We start from the raw sequence: 27,429 nt of genomic DNA, 5'->3' as shown, positions 1-27,429 counted from the left end.
CTTTTCAGATATAAAATTATTTTATATGAAGTTACACATGTCGGTCTTATTTATTTTGCCTCAATGTCATTCTTACAAAGTTCTTTCCTCAATTCAGGGTTACATTTTTTTTTTTAACAAAATACAAAATTTTATTTTATATTTTTTAAACTATTTTATATTGGAGTAAAGTTGATTAACAATATTGTAATAGTTTCAGATACACAGCAGAGTGATTCACTTATACATGTATCTATTCTTTTTCAATTCTTTTCCCATTTTAAGTTGTTATATAATATTGAGTAGCAGGTTCAGGGTTACATATTGACCTATATTTTTTCCTAACACCTTATGGCTTGATCATTATTACTTTTCAATAGTAAATTTGAATGATATAATGATTATGGTGTGGTCAGCTTGTTGAATTTGGCCTATTTACGAGTCATGTTTTAGATGTATAATAGCTATATTGGTATATACCAATAGTAATTGGTAAAAGTTTTGAAATGCAAAGATTGGTGATTTCCAATGTGTAATTACCAAAAGAAAACTACATTCTTTTGCAGATTTGGTGGCGAGGGACTGATTCATCTTTTCTAGCTTTACAGTTGTCTGCACATCCTAAACATTTTTTTGTTGTTGGTCTGCAATTTCTTCAACCCTGAACTGTCAGTGAAGTTGTGTTTTCAGCGAAACGGAGAGATAAGGAACCTGTGAAAACACTTGGAAGACCATGTTGGAAGCATTCATTCCTGTTGATAATGTCATAATTATGAAGAGGAGCTGTTTATAGGAGTTTTTAGTAACATACATTTTCTGAAAGGTCGAGTGTATTGGGGTGGGAGGTTGCTGGCTCAAATTTGTCAGAAGACGAGGAAGAGTTTCTTATTGTCCAATTTCCTTGTTGACAAAAAAGAAGCTAGATAGTTTTCATTTGGGGAAGAACTCTAAAATTTGGTCAATTACATGTTATATGATCTTGACCAACTTGCCTAATCTCTCTTAAGGCTCCAGTTTGTTTATTGTGAACTAAAGGTAAAAACACCAACCATACAGTTTGTTTTAAATAAATGAGATAACTTTGTTAAGTACTTGGTGATGTGCCTAGCACACAAGTCTGCAGCAAACTGTAGCTTTTATTAACTCTTCTGTAACAGCTAAATTTTAATTTCTTAAATGTGTGGTCAGTTCAGCTCAATGTGGGTTGTTAAAATTTAATATTATTTTGTATGATTTTAAACTATCCAAAAGATACATTATATGGCAGATATAACAAATATGTATTAATATGATGTGATCTTGGGGCCTGTGGTACACACTTGATTATAATCACTCAATTAAAAAGCTCTTTAAAATCCTTGAAAAAGCAGCCACTACAGATCAATATGCCTTGGTACCTAACTTCTTTTTTAGAAGCAGTTGTTCTTCAAGAGCACTGTATTTCTGTTAGGGTTTAAAGTCATGTAATTTGATATTAGAATTTTGAGGTGAAAGCGTTCTGGTATATTGGCAAGTCTGTGTATGTGTTTTTATTGGGTGTGCAGAGGAGAGGTATAATGTTAAATAGTCTTTAACCTAAATTGATTAGATATCTGGTGAATGCCTTCTGTATGTATTCATTACTTCAGCAGTCCTTGAGCATGTGAGTCACTGGGAAGGTAGCAGAAAACAAAGCAAATGTGTTCCTGATCTCATGGAGTTTATAATCTAGTGGAGACCAGTATGTGTGTGTGTGTATTTTTTTAATAGAAGAAAACAGAACAGTAGGCAGACAGTAGCAAGGAATATTGGTTAGGAAGGTCTTTTTGAGGAAAAACATTTAAGCAGATGACTGTATATGGGAAAGAGTGGCTATTTGGGGAAAGAACATTCCAGCAAAGGGAGCAATAAGAACTGAGGAGTGAATGTGCTTAGAGTGTATGGCTGGACTAGAAAGAGCTGGTAGAAAAGTGAAAGACTAGGAGAAATTGCTAACGAGCAGATCATGTACTACTCTGCAGACACAAATGAGGACTTTGGACTTTAAGTGTTGGGAAGTCATGGAAGATGTTGAGTGCAAGAGTAACATGATCTGACTTTTTAAAGGACCTCTCTCTGTTGCTCCGTGAAGAAGAGATTGTAAAGAGAGACAGGAGAGAGGAAGCCAAGAGACCAGTTAGAAATCATGCGTTGAAGCAGGTGACAGGTGGTGGGGGAGGATTGGATTGCAGAGGTACCAGTGGTATGTGAAAGTTGGTTGGTGAAGTGCTAGACTGCAGTGGGTTTGGGTTAGGGGAGATTGTCCCTCATGCCGCATACAACAATGTCTGGAGACAGATTTGGTCTCATAAAAGAGAGGGTGCCACTGACATCCAGTGAGTGAGGCCAGAATGTTCCTTAACATTCTGCAGTGCACAGGACAACCTTCACAGCAAAAAATTGTCTAAAACATCTGTAGTGCTGAAGTTGAGAATTCTTGGACTATAGAGATAGAGTGTAAGGTAGAAAAACACAGTCCTGCCTTCATGAAGTTTACAGTCTGTAATCTAGTAAATATCATGTATAGTGGGAGTATCTAGCAACACTCCTATCCAGGCATGGGTCAGAGAAGGATCTGAGAAAGTTACACATGAGGTTGAAACATGAAGGTGAATACACTTTAACCATACAAAAGTGTTAGTTGAATAGGTTTAAAAAGTGTTTCAGACCAATTGGCAATATAGCTAGGGGTCGGGGCAGAGTTGAATAGGAGCAGAGTTGAATAAAAAGTTAAGGTCATGGTCCTTGTGAGGGATGCATGGTAAACCGTTTGGATTTAGCCTCTTGAGGGCTGCTTAGGACACTGCTTTGTTGCTGATTTAAAAGTAAGTTTGCCGTTGTCTGATTTTTCAAGAAGTTTATTGTCTTGATACTGGCCAGATAAATCATGCCTTAAGAATCTGTTTTCTGGAAATTGTAAATATAAATGAAACATATAAATGTTTTATTTTGTTAGAGTATTAGCAAATTCTGAGATTTATTTTCCTTTTTTGTTTTAAATAAATTGTACCTGGTGAAAATAATAAAGCAATGGATTCATAAAGGCAAAAATAAATAGATTATAGAACATACTGTTTAGACAAAAACCTATAAAGCAAATTTTAATCTTCCCTTATAATCCTTATCCTTCCATTGCTTTTCTTTTCCTGTAATTATAGCATATAATATATGCTATATTATATTTATATATAATATATATATATAAATATATATATATATAATGTGTTTTCATATAAAAAAATGTGTTTCCATGTGGCTGTGCCTTGTTCATAGGGATCATTGTAGTGATTATAAGCCATTTCACTCAGTGGCTATTCTGAAGTTTTCTTAATTGTTCCTTTATTGGACATTTAATGTTCCAGTTTTTGCTTTTATGAATAATGCTAGAATGAGTATATATATGCAAGTAACTTTTTATCTTACCTTTTTTTGTTCCTTGTGTGATAGTATTGCTAAGTAGTACCTCTTGTTTCACTTTGTGAATTCTGAGTTATCACATTAATTCAGGAACTCTTCTTAAAAACCTGCAGAAATTATGGAGAAGTCTGGTGAGGAAGGGATGCCTGATCTTGCCCACGTCATGCGCATCTTGTCTGCAGAAAATATCCCAAATTTGCCTCCTGGGGGAGGTCTTGCTGGCAAGTAAGTAGAACAAAAAGAACTAATTTTGACTTCATTTATAATTAGTAATTAAATAATTTGGGGTTAGAAGTACATCAATTATCTAAAGATGAAATGGGTTGACAGTTCTTATACTAGAAAAGAACATTTAAATTTCATCCAAAAGATTTTCTTTTTAAGACATTATTTATTATATTCTTTGGGGCTGAGGATCCTTCTTCCCTTAGTAAATGAGAACAGATGGATTGTGCAGGATCAAATTCTGAGTGAAATGCAGAAACTGTTCTTGGCAGGTATTTATTGGGACAGTTAATTTTTGACTGTAGTCAAGATATATGAAGTATTATTTTAAATATGCAGAAGCTTAGTAACTATGTAATTTAATAAAACTAAAGCATAATTTTTTTTAGGCGCCATGTTATTGAAGCTGTTTATAGTAGGCTGAATCCACATAGAGAAAGTGATGGGGTAAGTTTTGTTTTATTTCTTAAGTATTTTAAATAATCTTATTATATAAACAGTGGCTATAAATATACATATACACAATGACTGCTTTTCATTTTAAAGAGTCAGTTAAAGTTTAAGGAGATGTATTGAAGTGGAAGATAGAGCTAAAGTTCTGTTTTGTAGATAGGTCTGTTGTCATTTAATGGGCATCAAATACCTTTTTGTGTGGGCTGTACTTATTTCTTCCCTGTGTGTCTTGCCTTTCCTTCTCCTTCTCCCTTAAATCTTAATTTTGAGGCAAACAAAGAATGTGCTTTTAAATGTGTCCATTTCTCCTCCAGCAGGCTGCTGCAATCACTGGAAGTTAGTGATCGTGATCAGACTAGACCTTTCAGACTCTTATTTTATAGACTAGACCTTTCAGTGCCTCTTTTGTGCCCAGTTGAACACCTGAGAATAATTGCATTCTAGCCTTCTTGTTGTGCTCTGGGTATACATGTTGAACTGGGATGACCATTTTTTGTTGTACTCTACTGTGCTTCATCAGAGCAAAACTCTTTGTCCCTTTGCCTTCCTTAGAAATACTGATCAACTGCTCCTCTGTAGGTTTTTAATTTTATTTTAATACTAGTACTAGGAGGCCAAACAGTAGCCTTTAAAAAAAAAAAAAAAAAAAAACTGCCCTAAATTTCAAAGTTAGTAATTCAAATAACTGTCTTCTCATAGAGTTTTCAAGTTTTTGGACATCTAAAACTGAACAATTTAATTTTAACATGTATGCTTCAAAGATTTAGGAGAGCCAAACTTAGTACTAAAACTTATTGAGAGGAAATAGCCTCTATGCTCCAGCTCCTCTTGGCAGGTCTTGAGAGACCACTATTGGCCACTGGTAGTAATTATGTGTCATTTTAATTGCATTGTTTTCCAGGCTTCATTATTGCACAGCAGTATCATATAATTTGTTTTTTTCTTAGCAATAAAAGTTACATTGACTAAAAGGGAAATTTTTACAACTAATGCATTTTAGTTACCTGAATAAAATTATACTATATATTGCTAATAACAGAATTTATACCTGGGTTTAGAGCAGTGATTCTGAGACTTTCTTTTGTGTCAGGTACCTCTAAAGTATTCAGAATTGTGTCCAAAGCTGTGGAAATTAATTTAAGAATAAAGATAACGTCATTTGATGCATTTAGACAACTCCAAACCAAACAAGTGAGGATAGGATGTCAAGAAAGATGGTAGTAGTTGGGAGGTAAAAAGAGCCTTACCTCTTCAGCTAGATTATAGGTTCCACGTAGCAGCCACTACCAAGGTTGGAGGAACTAAGCCCTCAAGTAGTTACTGATTCATTATTAGCCACATAATTACTTTGTTCCCTCACATGTTTGAAAATGCAGCCCCAGTGTGTAATCTGAAAAATTATTTCATAATATACTTGCTAGGTTTCTTAGTCTCTCAAGAAAGTTCGCAGCTTTTATTCCAAACAAAAAAGTTTATAACCCAGAATTTCTGTTAAACATACACCAAGGATGAACAACAACAACGAAAGGATGAATTTTAAACTTTCTTTAAAAGTAGAAAATATGTATTATACATAGTAGCTATGTAAGCAGTGAATAAATAGGCAACAGAACCATGAAACTGAGGAGAGCTGCTCTGGATATAAAACTGGCCTTAAAGATGATTATTTGAATTGAAATTGAAAGTGTTAGTTGCCCAGTCATGTCCAACTCTTTCCAAGCGCACGGACTGCAGCCCACCAGTCTCTGTCCATGGAATTCTCCAGGCAAGAATACTAGGGTGGGTGCCCATTCCCTTCTCCAGAGGATCTTTCCAACCCAGGGATTAAACCCAGATCTGCCACATTGCAGGCAGATTCTTTACTGTCTGAGCCACCAGGGAAGCCCTGGTGATTATTATATGATTATAAATCAAGGAAATGTATAGTTAATCACCTTTATATATAAACACTGATGATCCACCATGTAATGAATTGATGTGGGAGGAGATTATGAAACAAAAGGCAAGGTCCCCCATCCCTGCTTTGAATGCAGCCGGCAGTGTTGATACAAGCAGAGAAGTTAAGTAATAAAAAGGTTTCACGTCATTTACCAAAGAACAAAAAGAAACGCAAAATATAGACTGATTGCCGTGTGAATTGTAGAGTGATTGCTTGGACAGTCAGATTTTCAGAGATAAGATTAGATTTGAAGAATGGTTTGAATGGCAGAAATTAAAAGAAGATTATAGTTAATGTGGATTGGGAGAGGCAAGAACAAAGTTTAAGCTATCTTTGAAAGAGCGGATGTCATTTTGGCTAGAGCAGGAAACTGCTGTGGTGAAAAATAAGAATTCAAAATGCCAGAAGTATTTTGGAATAGATTGGAGACACCTTTGACTTTATATTTCAGAGTGAGGAGCCACTGCGTGTTTATGGTGTGAGAATGGCAGACTCAAAGGAGTACCTGGCATTCTCATTTGTTAGAGACATATGCAGTGTTAGGTGGAAAACATGCTAGGGGTCAAGTAGTTGTGCATGACCACAGAGACACTTAAGTGTAAGCTCATTAGTAGGTAGATGTGTGAATTAGAGAAACTTCCTGTTTACTATAAAAACAGAATCCTATGTTGGGAAACATTACTTTACCCTTTCAGAATAATCACAACCTTAGAAAAATGTTGAACCATAATCAAAAGTGGAAGTATACTAAAAAATACAAAAGAAACAGAAAACTGAAGAAATGATAATGTTTGATTAAATTCTTAGGCCTTAACTTGAAGCACAGAAGTGCTCTATGAATGCTTCTCAGCTTGGTCAGATCTGTGCCAAGTGGAAGTTGCTGCCAGGAAGTACAGAGTGGCAGGGGCTGATACAGTTAACTTGCAGAATGGGCAAGACAGGAGGGTGCTAGAAAGACAGAAGAGGAGACAGTTGTATGGGAAGGAGGGGAGCTCATTTTAAAAATATTTTTTAAATAAAAGTAATTATTCATTCAGATATTTAAAAATACAAATGCTAGTCACAGTAAATCAAAGATTATTTAGAATCCTAAAACATCTGCTTTATATCAAAGAGAATAGAATTGTTCTGCTATAAATGCTTACCAGAATTACCAGAAATGGGTATTCATTCACTTTTCTTATATTAAAAAAAGTCTTTTGGTTAATAAAAGTATTTTTAAAAAACCTGAGTTGAATATAAGTCAGAATATATTTAAAATATATTCAGGAAAGTCATTATTTAGGGGAATTTTAAAGTGTTTTACTTAACTTTTTTTTTTCTGTTCAACTTTCTGGAATATGTTCAGTCTTCTTAATGTAAGCAATATTGATACTTTCCCAGCTTTAAAATCAGTATCTGGAAAAGAATCAAGCTTGAAATTTTAATAAAGGGGTGTGTGAATCCTCCAAAAGTTTTTGCAGATATATTTATGTGTGTGCATAAATACTATTTAATGATTAGAGTATGTCTGATTTTCATTAGTTCCTCCAAGGAGTCTGTGACCCCCAAAAGAATAATAACCTAGGGGACCAGAAAAAGTAAAAAATTACATTTTGCTCTAAGTTATCGTTATATTACGTAGGGCTCTGTGATAACCCCCACTCTTTCTTCTTTTAAAATGCTAGTTTGTTTTTAATTCAAGTATAGTTGATTTACAGAGTTGTGTTAAAGTGGACAGCACAGTGATACACAGTTTTCAGTTTTTTCAGGTTCTTTTTCATTACAGGTTATTATAAGATATTGAATATAGTTCTCTGTGCTCTACAGTAGGTCCTTGTTGTTTATCTAAAAAATGCTAGTCTAGTTTTATAACTCTAATTTAAATTCTTTTGAGATCTGGGACTTCGTTCAATTTGTTTATGGCTGTTCCCCAGCTCCTTTAGCAGTGTCTGGTATATGTTGAGAGCTCAGTAAATATTAGTTAAATAAGGAACATTTCTGTTTCTTTCACTATAATTGTATGCTAAGATTATTTTTAAGTCATATATTTTAAAAACTAATTTGAGGTTGCTCATGAGTAAGAAAGTTTATTATTTGAGCTTTATATTTTTCACGCCAAAAGGTTAAGTTCTTCCCTCAAAGGAGACTTAAAATACTTTTGAATTATTATACCAGTGATCAAATAGCTATATAAGTTGATGATTCTTAGGAACTTGTATTTTCCCAACTCCTACTTGTGCTAAGCCATATCTGCATAACTGTATCTACATACTATGTAGGTAACTCAGCATCCTTACTTTACAGAGAAGACTAAGAATTGGTGCAAAGGAGTAGCTTGCCCAGGCTGCAGAGCTAGATGGATTGAGTAGCTAGAATTGGAGCGTAAGTCAGAGTGCCTCCATCTGTTCCTTTTATACCTTTCCATGCAGCCTCTCTGATATTTAGAGGTTACATATGTGTCTATACCCCACCTCTCTCATGTAAGAAAAATCATTTCCAATTCTCATGTTTAGTTGTCTTAAAATATTCCATTTTTGATGAATAGTTTATAAACTTGTTGAGATTAAGCAGTCAAGCCCAGTATCTTATTAGTTATTTTTCATTTAAATACACACTTTTATTCTAATTTAAAAAATTTAAGGTATTTGGATTTTGAGAATGGAAGGAAAGAAAACTAAAGCCCCCCAAAATCTTCCTTTTCTGTTTTCACATTACTAAATTTTATAGACAAATCTTTTTAATTTTATTTCAAATAGATCAATTATATTTTTATATCACAGTTTTAGGACTTTGTGAATACTGTTTTTTTAATAAATTGTTTCTCATTTACTTTTTCACTTGTCAAAGCATTTTTTATGGGGAAGATCTACCTACACTGTTTGAAAACACACTAACTTTAGTCACTTTTTTAAGGTGTCATTTGACGTACTCCTCATAGCTTTGGTCTTTACCATTTTAAGTGACTCTTTAAAATTATTTCAGATTGACTGAAGTTTACACGATACTTGGAGATGATATATGATTTATTAGATTCTTTATTAGTCACTCTTAATTGTATCTCATGAAGTCATATTTGAGAACCTTCTTAAGATTATTTTTACCTGACAAGCAGGGATGAGGACCCCAAAAAACAGAGAAAGCCACACAGTAAATATCTGTACTAGCGTTCCTTAAGTTTCCCCACTATTGGAAGAGTGTCACTTCTGGCGACTGTGTTTTTAAAAAATTGCTGCAGATGAATTTTAGCTAATTAAATTCTATTTTTAAAATGGGCTTAGATTTCCCTACCCACCTTTTGCTGTCTTTTTTGATTTATCTATTTATCTGGGTCTTATTTCGTGTAAGGCAGTGTTTTCATAATGGGAAATTTGATTCTCAAGCTGAGTTAGTCTAGGTGACAGTAAAACCTTAAAAACAGAATCTGAGGGAAGAGTCCTAAATCTCCATGTCTGTAATTGTCTTAAATTTATTTTGCAGACTAATTTAAACTGTCCCATCTAATATGATTTTTTTGTCCTGTAATTTCATTAATTTTTCTATTATAAGAAAATACATTATAGACTTCAATATGAAATAATTTGTGGTCCAACTCAACAATAATTTTAATTATTTATTTAGTAAGCATCTATTTACATGAGGCGCTTTACTCTGCAAAACTGTTACTGTAATGTAGTCAGAAGAACATTCAGAGGGACATTGATGTGGATTACACTTGTAGACAAATCTGAGCTCTGTCACTTCCTAGCATTGTCATCCTGACAAATAACTTAAATCTCTCTGTGCCTTAGTTTCTTCGCTTATAAAAACTAGAGTTACAGTATCTATTATAATAGAGTACCTACAAGGATTAAATGAAATTATGTATATTAAGTTCTTAGCACAAGCATTAATTTTTCATCCCTAGGTGGTTGGGAGGATACAGAAAGGAATAGAAATTATCTTTGTCTAAAAGATTTTATAGTGCAACTGGAGAGACTTGTCAACAGTTGCAAGGTGAAATGAATTGCTCTGATAGAGGTGTAAACCTGAGGTACCTTTTGTGTGAGTTCAGGTAAAGAAGGTGCAGCTAAACAATAGATTCATTTTCTGATATTAATGAAAATCCATGACTGTTGTATAACAGTATTTTGAAACATCAGATGAAATGGAGAGGTTTCACCTATCTATGTCCAGCACAATAGGAAAATGTAATTTGCTATAATATAGAATGACTTAAATGTGGTCATTAACTCAAATTCTTTTCAATTGGCTATTGTAAATCCATTCCTATTGAATTTAGAGTTTGGGTTTTAGTGTGCTTTTTATAAAGCAACTACCTCTCTCTCCCCAGCTACCACTACTGTAGCCCTTCACAGAAATGTAGATGATTACTGTGATGATCTAGATGTCAGATGGAGTGTGAGATACATCCACATATAACAGCTTTGATCCAACCTTATCAATCAGCTCAGGGAAGTAAGACGGTTTATCAGTCGTTCTCAACCTTTGCTATGTATCAGAATCACCTTTCAGGCTTTAAGAAAATCATCCCAGCTCACTGAATCTGAATACCATGGCTTGGAGTTTGGCATCTGTATAATTTTAGAAACTCTACAGGTGATTCTAATGTGAAACCAGGGTTGAGTTCTCTATTGTCCACTTGATTTTGTTTCAGTGTCCAAGGGAGTTGTCAAAGGTAGTTGTTGGTTTGAGGGCTTTTTATTTGGAGGGCAGAGAGGAGTCTTATACCTTCCATTAAAAGTTCTTTGTGATACACTCTCAAATAGAAAATTTCCTTTTGGAAGACCTGATTAAAAATTGATATGGTTTATGATCAGCAAGCATTTAACTCATTGTTCCATCTTAACCTTTCCTGAATGGATTCAAATTAGAAACTGTATTTAGGGAAATAATGTTTATTTAGTACAGAAAGAAAGGTAAATGGGGGGAGAAAAATCTTAAGAGACCATATTTTATTATGTTCTCTCCACACACTAAATTTTGCAAATTAAAAAAAAAAAGTTATTTTGATAGTTAATATGCTTGATGTAGAAAATTGGAGTAGTCAAAGCATCTGAAACTTCATCACCCATTATTATCATTTCTATATAGCTGTGTTTCCTTTCTTCCTAGGCATTTTACATGTAATATCCTAAAGAATATGGGCACACATATGCCTACACATAAAACATATGCTGTACACAGTATTATCTCTTGCTTTTACACTTAAAAAAAATACTCAAGTGCTCTCATGTTTCTAATAATAAGCATCGCCATTTACTATATGGCTATAGTCATATTACCTTTGTTGTAGAATTACGGAGTAACAACCTCCAAAGATGGTTAAGAGTTTGTATCAGATCTATATCAGTAGCCTTTTTGTATTTTATTTTCCCAACATTTTATGGTGAAAACTTCCAAACGTATAGAAAAATTGAAATGGTCATAGTGGACATCTTCATTTTACCATATTTGCTGTCTTTGCTCTATGTGTACATTCCTGGCCTTTTTTTTTTTTTTAAACTGACTGAACTTTTGACAGCAAAGCGCTGATAAAATATTTTACCTCTAAATATTTTGGCACACAGCTCTTGAGAATGAGGACATTTGTTTACATAATCATAATTACTATATTATTATACCTAAGAAAATTGGTAATAAATTTAATATCATCTAATATAAAGTCCACATATTCTCAGTTGTCCATAGAAAGACTGTTAAAATTGTTACATGGTCTAGTCCAGTTGTTACCGGTCAAGCATGTTAAGCAAGCCTTTAACTAAGCTCCCAGTTTGTTTTTACCCTTAACACTGAAAATAAGTCTAAGCCAGCTTTTAATAGGATGTCCTACATTCTGGATCATATGATAGTTTCCTTGTGTTTTTTCACATAATTCTGTGTTCCCTGTTTTCTTATTATATTGGGAATTAGCTTAATTAAACATTTTTTGGCAAGATCACAAGACATAGGTTTGTCCTCCCTAGCACATCATGTCAGGAGGCACATATAAGGTTGAGTTGTATCTGTCAGCGTATCAGTATGATCAGCTTGGATATTAGAGTTTGTTCTGCAAACAAGGTTAAGTAGCTACTATAGGAGAAATCTGTCAGTTTTACAAAATTCGGTAAAATATAAAAAAAATTGAGTAGTTTAATATTCATATTTTATTATAATGTTTAAAATGATTTTAATCTAGAGATTTTTAGTAAAATATTTGATGACAAAAAATAAGTAAAATTTTTATCCACAGAAATTTTACAATTCCCCCAAATTTAGTTTATATAATACTGCATTTTGTTTCTCTTCTCCTTCCTGTCATTCAGCAGAAATGAAGAAACTAATGTTCTAATGGCCTGCTTTCTGTCCTTTCCTATTGCTTTAAACACTAATTTCCTTTAGTTACTAAATAATTATAGCCTATTATTTTCTTTTGAAGTCAGTTGCTTTTAGGAGATGCTGTGTTGCTGTTGAATTTTGCTAGCAAGTAAATTTCAGATTACACTTATCAATGTAAAATAAGACGTTAATAGTTCATGATGCTCATTTGCTAAAAATAACTAGAGGTATTTCGATTGGAAATTTTTGTTAATTGACACAGTAACACTTGATTCTTAATGAAATGTTCTCATGCTTAGACTATATTACTCATGGTAGAGAAATGAGTGTTTTGCTGTGATATGTTGTGAAATACGTGTGATATCCTAGTTTGTCTACTGACACTGGGGTCTTGAATCTTAAAAAAAGGCCTCCGATGAAGCAGAGGAAAGTGGATCACAGGGGAAATTGGTGGAAGCTCTCAGGCAAATGAGAATTAATCATAGGGGAAACTACCGACAACTTCTGGAGGAGATGCTGACTAGTTACAGGCTAGCTAAAGTAGAGGGCGAAGAAAATCCTGCTGAACAAGCTGCTACAGCTGCTTCTTCGAACAGTGATGCTGGAAACACAGTGGCAATGCAGGAAAGCCATACTGAATCAAAAAGCGATCTTGCTGAATTAGACAGCTGTACCGAAGATGCAGGGACAAAGATGAGTGGTGAAAAGTTATGACTTTACTTTGTGGTAATACTTTTGTGATCTTTGATTTGATGGTTTTTTTCTTAGGAAGTATAATGTATGCATTTATATAACCATTTTGTTATTTGAAATCTTGGTAAACTAGTTTTATTATATTCATATATTATAGCCTTGTTTTTTAAGAAGGCCTTTGCATACATCTTTATCAGATAGTTTAAAATTGGCTATATTCTAGTACTTTGAATTTAATAAAATTACATGTCATTTCATATTGTATGCCAGAAATGAGGCTACCAGTTACTAAAGTCAGTAGTTAAATTCATACTAGGAAAGGATTAGAAATTACCGATTAGCAAGATTACTTTATATTGTGGAAAAAATTGTTAATGTAGAATTATACTGCTTCACATATTAGTACGTTCATAGTTAGCTTTGTAATGAATTTGTGTTTTCTTTAGTAATTTTAGTTCTTCAAAGAATGGCAGATGCTGTCCTGTAATTTCTTTTTTCAAGGATGATAATTTGTGTGTTCTTGGAATTGTTTATATTTTGCCTCTCTGTAGTTTTATTTTTCAGTAGTTCTGAGATTCCAGATGTGTGGTTATTTTTCCTTTTTCTGTATCCTTTATGAAACATGATTTTTGAAAAACCTATGTATTATTCGTCCAGCTTTGGTTTGTATATTCTGTATAGCCTAACTACATACATCCAAATGTATGTCAACCAAGTGTTTAGAATGAAATTATAAATGTTTAAGTCCAAATAAAGCATGTGATGTGGAATAACCTATGCATGTTGTACTTATTTTTAATTTTTTTAAAAAACAACCAGGTTTGGTATATTGGAAAAATAATTTGAATTTCATTTGTATCTATATAAAACTTAGAAAACTTTTGGTTTGGTGCATTTTTCATTAATTAAAAAAATTTTGAGAAGTCTAGGTTACTCACAGTAAATCTGTTCTGTTTCTTAACCCCCTTGTGACACAAAATATTAATCTTTGGACAGTATGAACACATGTAAACATGTCAGAAGGTTGTCATGATGAGCTTTTTAAAGATTGCAAGACTGAGTTTTGCTAGAAGTGTTCATCAGAGATTAGTAATGCAAGAAGTATAAGATATTTTAAATAGTGGTGGCAGATATGAGCTTGACTTTGCTAAAATGAGTTTTTAAAATACAAACAACTAAGTCACATTAGAGTATTTTTTAAAACAATTGTGTATGTAGAACATTTTAACTTTGCTTTTTCATGTTTTATATTTATCATGTGTCTAAAGTTGCTTAAGGTACCATAAGTTGAAGCTTTGGAATCTTTGTATATAGCTGATGTTTTGATCTGTTTTTCCAATGCCAGAATATTTTTAAGTGGTTTGAGAAAGAGGAAGTCATTTGGTGGAAAGGGGAGGAAAAAACCCAACCAGTTTTCTATCTATATTAGATAGATCCATGTGTGTATACACACAGTATACAATACACACAACTCTCTCTGTAAAAGTACCTTTTCAGACAAAGAAAGGAAGGTAACTTGTTCATCTGATTTTGTTTTCTTTTGAAATTCAGTCCAGCCTGGAAGTGGTGTAGGTAAATAGTAATAATATTCTTCCTTTTCTCTTCCTGTAGGGTGCTGGAGATCTAGAAGACCCATGGTAGCCTTATAAACCTTCTAAAATGCTTTTGATTCTGAAAATTGGGGGAAAAAACTTTTAATCACAATTTTCTTCAATACAAGGGAAAAATATTCTTGTGGATTCCCAGCGTTTTGTGATATGAGCAGAAAATCATTAGCATTTCCCATCATTTGTTCATATTTGTGTTTTCTGGTAATTGCCACTTGTAGCATTGCCTGTACTACAGTATTTTTGCCAGCCTCAGACATACTGGTTACATCTGTATTGAACTTTTGACCCTAGAAACCAATGGAGTTATTTCACCACAAATAACGAATATGCCTGAGGTGCATGGGAATATAGTTAGCTGTACTCTGAAGATACATTTTTTTTTTTTTAACTAAGGCACACAACATATAAGCATGTAAGAGTAAAGAACTGTATGAGATGTTCCTTTTTTCAGTTCACCAAGTTGGAAGCCTTTTGCAGCTCTGTGGCTTAAAATTTCATTTGAGCAATTTACTATAGGATTTATATTTATTATGAATTGTTATTTAATTTTTTTTCCAATTTTACCTGTATTACCAAACTGGGTTCTCCAATAATGTCCAAATTGTAATGTTGCCTGCTTCAACATAAAGTGTATTTGGCAATAATATTATAAACCCTTACAAATTTTATGCATGTATCTACTACATCCTTCAATTCTCACTAGAAAAATCTCTTGAAACCAAATGGATTAATTTATGGCTATTTATAATTTGCTTTGACATCTCACTGCTGCAAATTTTTTTAAATGATGAAATTTGCCTTTATAATGTAAATTGTGATTTTTGTTTTACATGTGGGTTTCTATAGTTTTAATTTTTCAGCTTTTAAGATACAACAGGTTTTGTGTAATTTGGTATAATTTTTAATTGTTTACGTTATTTTAAAAGCTCAGAATATCACATTGAAATGACTATAAATACATTTAAAATTATCTATTTTAGATCTAAGGAAATATTACAGAGATATTTTCATGGGTTCAGTAACCTTTCATTTTATAACATTGGGCACGGTACGGAGTGGCTGTCACATAAGGTACTTGAAGATTATTAGTTTAATTCTATTTTTACAATAACCTTGAATTCTTGAATTCTTTTGAGTTTTGCATGTATCCAGTTAATGCTGAACGTGAAGAGTGAAATATTTATCTAAAAGGAGCGTGGGGGGAGGAGAAGCAATGAATGTATCCATTTGTACATGGTGTACATGTTGTGGATGCTTTGTAACGTTTTCCTATCTGTTCAGATTGTGTTTCAGCAGGATGTAATTGCCCTTGTGTGTAGTTGAAATGAGTCATCATCTGGTCCTGTGTGAAATGGAATTCATGGTATTTTCTGTAACATTTTCCTGAAGCTGTTTCTGGAGAGCCACACATTTAAATACAGCTTTCTTGATCATTTCGATTTATTGTGCACCTGATTTTTTGGTCTAAAAGGAATTATTGCCACAACATATTTTATTTATTCTTTAGATTTTAGCCTTGTAAGTTAAAGTGCTTTACATGATGATGTTAAAAGCTATTTGTCCCTTGACGGGGTTTGGGGGGGGTTGTTAAAAGATAGGGAATGAAGAATGCAAAATGGTTGTTGTTCAAACTGTCCACTCTGATCCAACCCTGTACTGATAGTACCTTTCCAGTATGATATTGTGATGTTTCATACAATGCAGTGAACATAACCAACTTGTTACCTAAATAAAGACTTGATAAAAACAGTGTGACATATTACTATTTTGTATGCTATTTAAAAATAAAAGTTCAGCTTTGTATGTTATCGTAAACATCTGATATAGTTAGAATATTTGTTATAAAAAATTTCATACAAAACCATGTAGGGGAGTTACAATTAAATCCAAGGAGGTATTAACCAAACTCTGTAGGACAATACTAGTTAACCCCTTATCCACTCCAAAAACATTTTTATACTGTTTTAAGAAATCTTTTTCAGGGGACTTTGTGGCCATGGAAATAAAAATTCTGTGTGAGTTAGCAAAAGAAACAGCCATATTCAGTATTTACTAATCTAAATTCCATAGTCTAGCTGTTCTCAGCTGTTTTTGTTATCAGGACCCATTTATATATCTAAAAATTCAAGATCCCAAAGGACTTTTTGCTTTTGTGGGTTTTGTGTGTTGTATAGAAGTTAAAACCAAGAACTTTTGCATATTATTTTAATTCATTAAAGATAAAACCATTACCTGTTAAATAGCATGTTCTATTAAAATAATTATTTTCCAAATCTAAACAATTTAATGTGAAAAAAATAGCACTGGTTTTCATTTTTGTAAATCGTTGAATGTTGACTGGATTCTCTTATTTACTTTTGCATTCAATCTGTTGCCGTGTGGCACTGTGTTCGCAGTATATAATGAACTCTGGCCTCACACAAATAAGTATTGGAAAAGAGTATTTTATTTTAATATCTTCAGATCATTATGGATATTCCTCTTTGAAACATTATCAGAACATCAGAGCAGGTAGCTTCTTAAAGATTCGTTGTAATATGAAATCTGAAACTTTATTGTCAGCTTTGTTCTCTGTTACATTAAAATCCATTTGATCTGTCTTGCATTGTAAATAGTGGATCTTTGACATTTGCATGATTTTATAACATGCCTTGGTCATTTGGAAAATACTGGTTCATTAAGTTAATGCAGTTCTTTCTAGAATATTGGCATCTGATTATGGTGTGTTTATAATTTTTTTTAATATAACTGATCTCATCAGAAAAATCTTTTTTAAGTATTAGAAAGCTGTCAAGCTCATGATGATGGATACAGATTTTTCAAAATTTTAATTTTCATTTGAAAGGTGAAATGTTATCATTGGCAACAAATATTGTCAGTTGTTTTCAGTATATAACAGGCTTTCTTCATTTCAGAGAAAATGCTGAATTACCACTGTCTGTCAGTCATTCTTTGAAGTAAAAATGGTGTTCATGTAAAGTGGCCGCTAGTTCAGCACACATGTCTCACACTTGAGCATGCTGTAGAGCCAGCACTTCTCATTTCACCATAATAGGATATTAAAAAGATGTATACTCAAGGGTAGAGGTATAATGAAATTTTTAGGACTTTCTTTGTTAACTGAAATTCCCCACCCCCCACTTTTTTCCCCTTCTGTGAGTACAAGGAAAATAGTGACTAGCTTGATGCTAGTGTCATGATTCATGCTGAGGTGCCTGCAGCTTTGCCCACCATTTCTCTTGCCCAGTCAGTGCAAATTTTGATACTTTGAGAAAGAATAAATACTAGTATTATTAAGAAAATAGTTTTGATTTCTTGGACTTGCTTGAAAGAGTCTCTGGGACCCCTAGACTTTAAGATTTGCTGCCCTCATCCTGTTGGACAGCTTGACAGTATTCCCAACATTACAGTGTAATAGTAGATGAATCCGAAGACATACAGATTTGATACGAAATTTACTTGGGGGAAAAGATGATGTTTATGTAGTTACCATTACACTGATCCTTAGCAAGATAAACAAAGTGGAATCTTTATATTGTGGCATTTTTTTCTCCCAGAAGTTTCCTGTAATGGGTTTCAACTTGGAAAACTCGTGATGTTTGTATGGCATAGATTTGGATCATTTTAATCTTTTAAGATGACTTCTGTTATAGATTTGTGTTACTTCTTTTGAGAAGGTCTCGGTTCTATATTGAATTTTTAAATTCATATTTTGAATAAAATTATTCACCATGACTGAGATGTCATTTCAGGTTGGCCCAATAAAAACAAGACTTTTCTTGTTTAATGTTGATTAAGTGGATTGTGGTTTTATGCTGAATTTTTGTTGTTAGATTTTTTGATTTTCTCAACATTCAGCAAGGTTGGGGAAACTTACCATGGAGATTGTTTTTTTAAAAGCACACTTGGGAATTTCCCTTGCGGTCCAGTAGTTAGGACTCTGTGCACAGGTTTGATCCCTGATGAGGGAACTAAGATCCTGTGAGCTGCACGGCACTGCCCCTCCTACCCGCCTCCACAAAAAAACCCTCTTGATTTCTGTTATACATTTCTTGTCCAATTTTGAGGCATGGTACTCATAATATTTACTTAAGATACTTTAAATGTGTTTGGGTAGCCAAAAATGACTGCAACTCTGATTTCTCCCTGAGTCAGGTTTATTTTCAGATGCGTGGGTCTCAGTCAGGTGTTACTTTTCATAGTGCTGTCAGGCAGTTCATGTTGCTTGAATTAAACTGAGTTTTAATTGAGATTAACCTGAAGACATCCATTGAGTTTCTTTTGCTAGCCAAGTATTATCCTTGTCTTGAGTTTAGATTCATTTTAAAATGACATCTCATATTCACATTTCCTCTTCCAAATTGCCTTTATTTGTGCTTTGAAATTAAACTGGTTTGATAAGACAAAGCATTTGATAAAAGATTTTAGAACACAGTCTGTTTTGGGTAGCTAAATAGTATTACTGAAAAATAGCATACTGTGGTTTTCATATATTAAGACAATGCACAGTGTGCATAAAATCTGTTAAGATAGTCAAATACTAATATAGTAATCATTGAGACCAAAATTTTTAAGTTATTTCAGAGAAATCCTGAGAGTTACTTGGTTTTGCAGATCAATTCTTAGGTGCACATTCTAGCAATTTGCATTGTCTTTTTTTTTTTTTTTTGGCTTGCCGGCTCTTAGTTTCCTGACCAAGGATTTAATCTGGGCTCAGAGTGGTGAAAGTGCCAAGTCCTAACCACTGGACTGCCTAGGAATTCCCATGCTTTTTCATTTTTTATGCTCAATTGCTGTGTGAGTTGTTTTTTTTTTTTTTTTCTATTCAACATTGGGCATTATTCTGTAAGGCTTAATGAAAATGCTAAGCAAGTGTTTATTTTTGCCCATTATTTTGGTGACTCCAGTACTGTTATGCTATATTGTGATCAGAAGTAAAACAGTGTAGCTACTAATATAAAAGTTGCTTTTCAGACAACATCACCACTGATTCCCCTTCTGCTAGCTTTCCTGGCAATGATATCTTCTCTCCCTTATTTCCTGTTTGTTTTATTCTACCTGGCAAACATTTCTATTTTCCACTCAGACATAACTGGTAGCTGTGCTCTTCTAATTCAGGAGCGAGAGGGTGCATGATTTTGGTATTAACGGATTAGTAATTATTTCTTTTACCTCTTAGTATCCACAACCCTAGTGAAGCACACAAGAACCATAACTTATTAAATATAAGTAGAAGAATCAAAGATAGGGGTTTTCTCCCCCTTGACTATGAAATCCCTGCACAATAATGTTGGCAATATTCATCTTTTTAGTGATTAAATCTATACAGCAAAGGTATTTTTTTTTAACCCTATAATATCCACCTGCATTTAAAATACTTGGACATGTATTTGAGGTGAAGAACACCAGTACAATCCAAGAATTACTCTAATATATGGATCTGACTGCTTTCCCTTTCCTGAGTCATTTATGCTTATTTTCAATTGTGCACTCATTATGAAGAGATGGTTTTGCTTCATTTCTAAATCTTGAAGACATGAAGTACACTTTATTTTGACAAAATTCCACAGTAACATGATTTAAAAGACCGTGTCACTTATTTTCATGATGTTTTGCCTATGAATAAGCATCTTATAAGTAAATTGATATAGAGCTTATAGACTGGTTAGTTATTATAGCACTTGGATGCTATTGAAGTATACTCCTAAATTGAACATTAGTGGATTTAATTGTTACAGTTTCTTTAGGAACTACAAAGCTTTTCATGAAGAGTTGACATTTTAAAATTATGTGTAGTCAAAAAATAAGAGTCTTAAGAATTTTCATATATGGTTTACACTGTCTCTAAAATGTTACAATTACCAAAGGAAGTTCTGGAGTTCCAAATCTCAACCTCCAGAGCAGTTCTGCTTTTTTCTGTTGTTGAGATTCCATCTAAGATTTTGTTTGAATGAAAGCTCTTTGGAAAATTTGAAAACCATTAGGCTCAGAGAATGTATTGGTGGACTTAGGCAGAGGAAACTAGTAGTATTTGTTTTGCAAGAAAGGAAACTGAAGTGTTTGGCTGAGCTATGAACAGTATTTACAGGTGTTGATTGAGTTATCTACCTGAATATTATCATTGTTGCATTTAGAAAAGGGGAGAGGAGGTGGTGTTGAGCACTGCCCACTACCACCTACCATAAGAGATCAGTCGCCTCATAACTCTTGCCCCACACTGTCTACCCACCATGTTCGGTTAGTTTGGATTTTGCAGGGTGGATTATGGGAGAGGAAAAGGTATTATTCCCAATATCAGGTTTGAATTTATTCACACTATTACCTCTACATTCCCCACCTCTTCCATAAAACAAGCTAACAGTTAAGTAAACTGGTTTATTTTTGCTGAGAGAGATTTAGATTATTTACAACTTTTTACTGTTACAAAACACTAATGCGATAGGCATCCTGGTGTATGTCCCTTGAGTATGTGTACTAGTGTTTCTCTAGTATTTGCCTAGAAATAAAATTACTGGGATTACTGAGTATGCTTATCTTCAAGTTAATATTGTAAATGCCTTATACTCAAGGTGTGCTAACTTCCACTTCCATTAGAAATCTATGAAAATTCCTGTTCCTCTGTTCCTCCCCATCCTCAGTAACACTCAGTAAAATTGTCAGTCTCTAAATTTGCCAGTCATTTGAACGTGAAATAATAATCTGATTTGCATTTCTAGTTACATGTGATGCAAACATCTTTTCTGTGTGTGTTGGCTATTTGTTGAATGCCCCTGACTTTTACCTACTTTTCTTTGGGATTATCTTTTTCTCATTTATTTGTAGTTTTATTTATTTTCTATGTAGTGAGGATACTAGTCCTCTGTTATACTTTGTAAAGTGTTGCTCTCAGTTGTGTCCGACTCTTTGCAGCCCCACTGACTGTAGCCCACTGGGCTTCTCTGTCCGTTGGGTTTTCCAGACGAGAATACATCCTAATTCCTGAAAAGCTACAAACTCAAAGGCATAGAATTGCACCTCCCCCACCTTACAGCATACTACCCTGTGTCTGCTTTTTCTTAGTGTTTTTTTGTTTCTATGCCAGCTTTTCCTATAGGCAGAATAAAGGTTTTTAATCACTGTGATTGGAGAGAGACAAGAGAGAGCTAAGATGGTCTGATCTGAAGAGTACTGGATAGTTCTCCTTGGTCAAAAATAATTCATTTTCCGTATATTGTTTTAAGAATATAGTGGGGTTTATTTTTTGTTTGTTTGTTTTACTTTAAAAAATACATGAAGTAAAATTTAAGTGAAAAGATATTCAATTTGAGTTTTGAGAAGTTTCTTGGTTTTTTTAAGTTTCAATAGTTTAGAACGTTTCATTTTCTTCAACAGTTTGAACCTTCAATTGTATACTTAGACAGTCTTTTCACATTCTGAGTAAGTATTTACATGTATTTTCTTTTACAAATTTGGCCTTTTTATTATAAATTTGTAATATAAATGGAACTATTTACAGAGTATTACTCCACTCCTAACATCTAATGTAATATTTTCCATTATTCCCTCACAGTAGCTGATACATAAAGTTTTTGTTTATTTGAAAGTGCCCTTTTACTATATATTCTTGTGAAAATAAAGTCGCTCAGTCGTGTCCGACTCTTTGTGACCCCATGGACTGTAGCCTATCAGGCTCCTCCGACCATGGGATTTTCCAGGCAAGAGTGTTGGATTGGATTGCCATTTCCTTCTCCAGGGGATCTTCCCGATCCAGGAATCAAACCCCGGTCTCTCCCGCATTGAAGGCAGACGCTATACCGTCTGAGCCACCAGATATATTCTTGTATATACTTGTATTTTTATGAACATTCTATTTCATTGCTTTGTATTGTATACCAGTGTGTCATCTGAGTTATCATTGTTTTATTTTTTTTAGTCTGATAGGGAGAGTGCTCCCTTCTTAATCTACTTAAATAAAAATTGAACGTTTATTCTTCCAGATGACCTTTTTAATAATTTGGCCAAGATTTCACTGCCAAATAAAAATCCTGTAATTTTGAGTTGTTATGTGGTAGATTAATTTGGCGGTTTCTAGCAGAGATGAGTTCCATTCCAGAATTAGTGCTACATCTTTTTACATAGATATATTTCTTAGTGCCCCAGTAAAATTTTTATCTTTTTCTTCATATGTTCTATACACTTACTAAGTTAATTCCGTATTTTATATTTCTTACTGTATTGTGAATGAACTGTTTTTCTTCCAATTTATTTTTAATTTGTACCTTCTTAGACAACTGATTTTTAATCACTTACAAAAACCATTTCAATTTCTATCATTTCCACCAGATGGCAGTCTTGGGCACGTCCACTTGTAAACCCGCTGAGAACTCTGGTGACAAGAAAGGCAGTGGCTGGCAGATCTTACAAGCCCTTAAAAGTACAAGAACAAAAATGTTTTTCGTAAACCTGAAAGAAAAACGAACCCAACATTATGTAATTATAGTATTTATACTGCTATTAACCTGTAATCTTAGAGCCCGTTAATGAAGGCAGAGAACTGTCACTGTAGCTTTCAAAATCATATTTTTCTCTGTCCTTGTGATAAATACCTGTGGCTTCTTGGCAGTACTTTTGCTTTTATTCCGGAGACTTCCATGGTTAAAGGCAGGCTATATTTAATAAATATCATTATTGTTTCCCCTCTCCTAAAAGCACCATTTAAATCAGAAGTTACTGGATTTCTAAATGTTTATGTAAGAGCATCTTGTGACTCTTTTATGATGCCCAGAACTCATTTGACATATGAGGTACAGAGTTAATAGCTAATACAAAAGGAAGTAGGTTTGTAACTGGCTTGTTCTACATGCATACACATCTTAATAAATCCCTTAAATTAGATGCTTTTTAGCTTAATTTTGGTGAGTTCAGAGACTTATGTTTAGGAATATAGAAAGGAGTGAATGTCTTGATCAGACAAGGAATTGGCTCAAGTGCTTTCTCATAGATGCTTTTCCCAGTGGCCCAAAGAGAGCACCTTTGGACAGCAGTACCTCGCCTAGGTAAGCTCCCCTTTGTACCTTCATTACAGTTCCATTTGCTACTTTACTTTTATGTAATCAGAGAGTAGTAAGTGACTGGACAGTAACTGTACATTCCCTTTCCGAGAGATTTTATCTCTGCTCTGAGATTGAAAGGTGCAAAAAAAGTATTACAAGAATGAAAAGAGCAGATTTGGTACAATGGTATGCCAAGGTTAATTCTTGCTTTTCCAAGAAAATTGATATAAATATCCTAGGAGGTGATATAGAAAAATTGCTGACAGATGGTAAATAATTTCTTTAGGGAAAATCGTGGAAAAGTTTCCTTTCTCAGTCCCTGATGATTCTAGGATGTAGTTACGTGAAATAGCAAATTTCTTTCATGTAGTACATGCATTTATTCATATTTTGTGTGATCTCTGAGAATGAATGTTGAAATGGACTTCAGGGAATCCTGTGCAGTAGTTATGCCTGGAGGTTTTGTGTAGTGTAGTGTAAAACATACCTTTAATTAATTTTAAGACAAAATTGAACTTGGTTAGTTCGTACCACACATTTCCAAATGGTTTTGAGTAACCTAAATTATACAAATAGATCCATAAGTTAAATAAACCTGAAAGATTGGCTATGTAAAATTATTCTTGACGGCCAATGTTTGTTTATGTAATATTTTTTAAGGCTTTTTCAGGATGGGACACACATGAATCTGGCAGTTAAGAATGTGTAATAGAGTACACACTATTACAGTGTATTAGTGTATATACTGCACTTGTCAAATGCCTTTCACCGTCAAAAGTTTACATGTCAATGCTGATTAACAACTTGGGGAAATTTCACATCAGTGAGCAACCCACAAACAGTGTCTGTCAGTTTGAGAGAGAAATACGCCCATAAAGCAAACTGAATGATTTGTAATTTCATATCGTCAAACATTTTAACACAGTAGTCCTGAAGACTTGTCATCTGTGTGTTCTTCAAAGAGTAATTTTATAACGGGACAGATCTTTAAATATGTTTTTATGAGGTCTCCAAGTTGATTCCCTATGTACCAGATAGGCCTTTAGAAGCTCTGATTGGGTTCTCCAGGGGCCAGAATCTACTTCCATTTGAGGGCAGCTCTGCCTATCCTGGTTGGTTCTTCCTGTCATTTGTCTCATGAACCCCTTGGGGCCAAACATTTAAGCACAGCTCTTACAGTGACTCGCAGTATCTTTTCTAATTCTGTTAACTTCCCTGATAGATTGTGGCTTCAGTTGTCTCTACCATCCAAACTTCAGTTTTCCAAAGGCTCTAGTTTTCTTTTTTGCTTAAAGTATACAACCCAGAACAGAATCAATATAGGTAGCAGAACATGGTCCTTTGTTCTAGTTACTGCTCTTTTGTTCTTCGATTTAACACTCAATGAACTAGCTTTTCTGACATCCACATGAAAATGAGTCTTTGAGGTTAATTATGTTTACTACTGTTAATAGTCTTTCCCCATCCTGTACTTGTGCAGTTGGTGTTTTGTTCAACCTGCTTTGCAGGACCTTCATTTTTTCTAAATTTTCTTGTGTTAGATTTATTAACCTTTTGAAATGTTTTGGGAATCATCTAAGATATATATACTATCTTACTCTTTTCCATCACCCCAAAGTTTGAAACTTGAACATTCAATATTGAATGAAACAAGTCTGAGGACAATGACCTAAGAAACTTCTCTTTGATATGATATAAATTGACCAATGTTTTAAGCAGCATCCATTAGGTAAAAAATTTAGCAATTTACTGATTGATCTATCAGCCTGTTTCTCTCCAGGTTTGTCTGTGAGAGCATCATGGATCTTACATTCCTTGCTGAAGTCCTGCATTTCTCAAATGTTAGTCAAGTAACTGCCCTCCAAAGTTCATGAAGTACCTGCTGGTACTTGGTGAACAATGTTCTCTTGCCAAAAGGCTTAAGAAACATCATTGTAAGTAAGGTTTTATTCTAGGGCCTTTCCTGGGATCAGTGTCAAGTTGTTGCCATCTTTTACCTCTTATAAAAATCGGAAAGATTGTCACACTTTCTAATATAAGGCCAGTACCCCCTTTCCCACTTTTATATAACTACAGTGGGTCACCTAGAAATATTCTTAGGTTTCCAGGATCATTTTCTTGTTTTCCATTAGCATAAAATAGGAAATCAGTTTCTTATTGGCCTTATCACTTCTGTATAATTCAGTTTATTTGGTGTTTTCACTTTGACCCTATTCCCATAGGCCCAAGCAAATTTATTTATTTTTGCTTATAGTGTTTCTTGCATCATTTATATGTTTTTGAAACTCTGAACTTGTTACATTTTTTCCTGTGTAAACTGGTGGTTCTTGTTTTGTTGTTGTTTTATATTGCTTTTAGTTATGTCTCCCTTTTTATTCTGTATATATATGATTCATCAATTTAAAAAGTATTTTAAAAGTAACCTTTATGCATCTAAAAAAAAATCAAAATTACAACCTGGCCTGAGGCCAGCTGCAGCATGTGAACGGAGCAGAACAGGCCACATCCAGAAGATGCTCTTCACATCACAGACACTGGGGCCTTACCTACACAGCTTCGCAGCAAGGGGAAGGAAGGTGTTCTTACCAGTAAAGTCAGTATGGTTATAGTACAGCAAATATCTATCAGGTGACTTGAGAAAAGGAGTCCTTTATAAAGAGCTTTTTAAAAATTTATCAAAGATGCCACATGGGCCAGTAGTAACCCTGGAGCTTTATATTTGTTCTAGGAAATGATGTAACTTCTCTCTTCATATTCTTCCCTGTTTTATATCTTTGTTCCCTTAAAACATGGGGAAAGGTAGCACTGTAAGAGTGTGGCAGAGGAACTGAGCAGCGTATAGGTAATTGCAAAAGACCAGCTTTGGCTTTCTAACCTTGAGTTCAAGAGCCTCTCTAGGATAACATCTTGGGTGCCCTTCTGTCTCTTGTTCTTGACTTTCTCGATTACCAGGGCTTCAAAAATAGCAAGTAAGAAATAACAGGAAAAAAATGCCCCAGGTGTAGACAGCCTTATATATTTCTACAGATATATGAGTTACATATATTGTATGTATAGATAGTATGTTTCTTGGCACCCATTTCTGTACACATGCTATATACTTCAATAAAAATTTATTCCAAAAAAATCTTGGCTGGTGCAGTAAACTTCCTATGTATTTATTTTTATTCATATGAAGGTTTTATCTATTAATGGAACACATGAAAATATTGAGTAGATGCGGTGGGTATGCTTTAGATAGTATGAACTGAAATATAGACTCTGTGTTTTGTGATAAACTCAGGGAGATGGAAAGCAGAGGGGAACCTTCAAAAGATAGCATTTGAATCTCAGGGTAAGCTAAACTAATATAACAAACAGAACCAAACCTGTAATGGTTCAAAAAATAGATTATTTCTTGCTCATGTATTACCAGGTTGAGTGTTCCAGGTGAGGGTGCTTCTTTCTTCTATGTAGTGATTCAAGTCTGAGATTTTTAATCTTGTGGCTGTATCATCACCCAGGGCCTTGTTATCTGTGTCCAACCAGCAGAAGTAGACCGTGAGCAAGGAAAAGGCACCCCTGCTTCTTAAAAGTCTCCTTAAATTTAAAGGGCATTGAAATTTTATATATAAAGCATTATTTTCCAGACACAGTGGAATTAATGTAAACAACAGAAAGATAACAATACACTTAAATAATTCATATGCCAAAGAAATCATAAGAGAAATTAGAAAATATCTTGGCTAGAATGAAAAATCATTAACAGAAATTGTGGGCTACAGCT

The 27,429-nt window shown here is 33.9% G+C and overlaps 1 protein-coding gene across 5 annotated transcripts in view; it reads left to right on the top strand.

The window, feature by feature from the left end:
• The window catches only part of PPM1B (protein phosphatase, Mg2+/Mn2+ dependent 1B), a 94,445-nt gene extending 71,213 nt beyond the window's left edge, over positions 1 to 23,232 (top strand). For 2 of the 5 annotated variants that reach the window (XM_086327178.1, XM_086327174.1), the window contains 3 exons: positions 3,528 to 3,639; positions 4,029 to 4,086; positions 12,737 to 13,798. In XM_086327178.1, coding sequence (XP_086183304.1) covers positions 3,528 to 3,639; positions 4,029 to 4,086; positions 12,737 to 13,042 — 476 coding nt within the window. In that variant the 3' untranslated portion in view covers positions 13,043 to 13,798. Of the gene's footprint in view, positions 1 to 545; positions 3,640 to 4,028; positions 4,087 to 12,736; positions 13,799 to 14,632; positions 16,381 to 22,002; positions 22,048 to 22,953 lie in introns of those variants that run through there. The other 3 variants (XM_086327175.1, XR_015137030.1, XM_086327176.1) reach the window with 3 other exon arrangements.
• Positions 23,233 to 27,429: the final 4,197 nt, after the last annotated feature.

This window comes from Bos grunniens, chromosome 11, assembly GCF_055505025.1.
Source record: "Bos grunniens cultivar Pamir isolate PY7600 chromosome 11, Bosgru_T2T1.0, whole genome shotgun sequence".
NCBI classification, from domain to species: Eukaryota; Metazoa; Chordata; class Mammalia; order Artiodactyla; family Bovidae; genus Bos; species Bos grunniens.
This window is presented reverse-complemented; position numbering and strand designations above follow the sequence as displayed.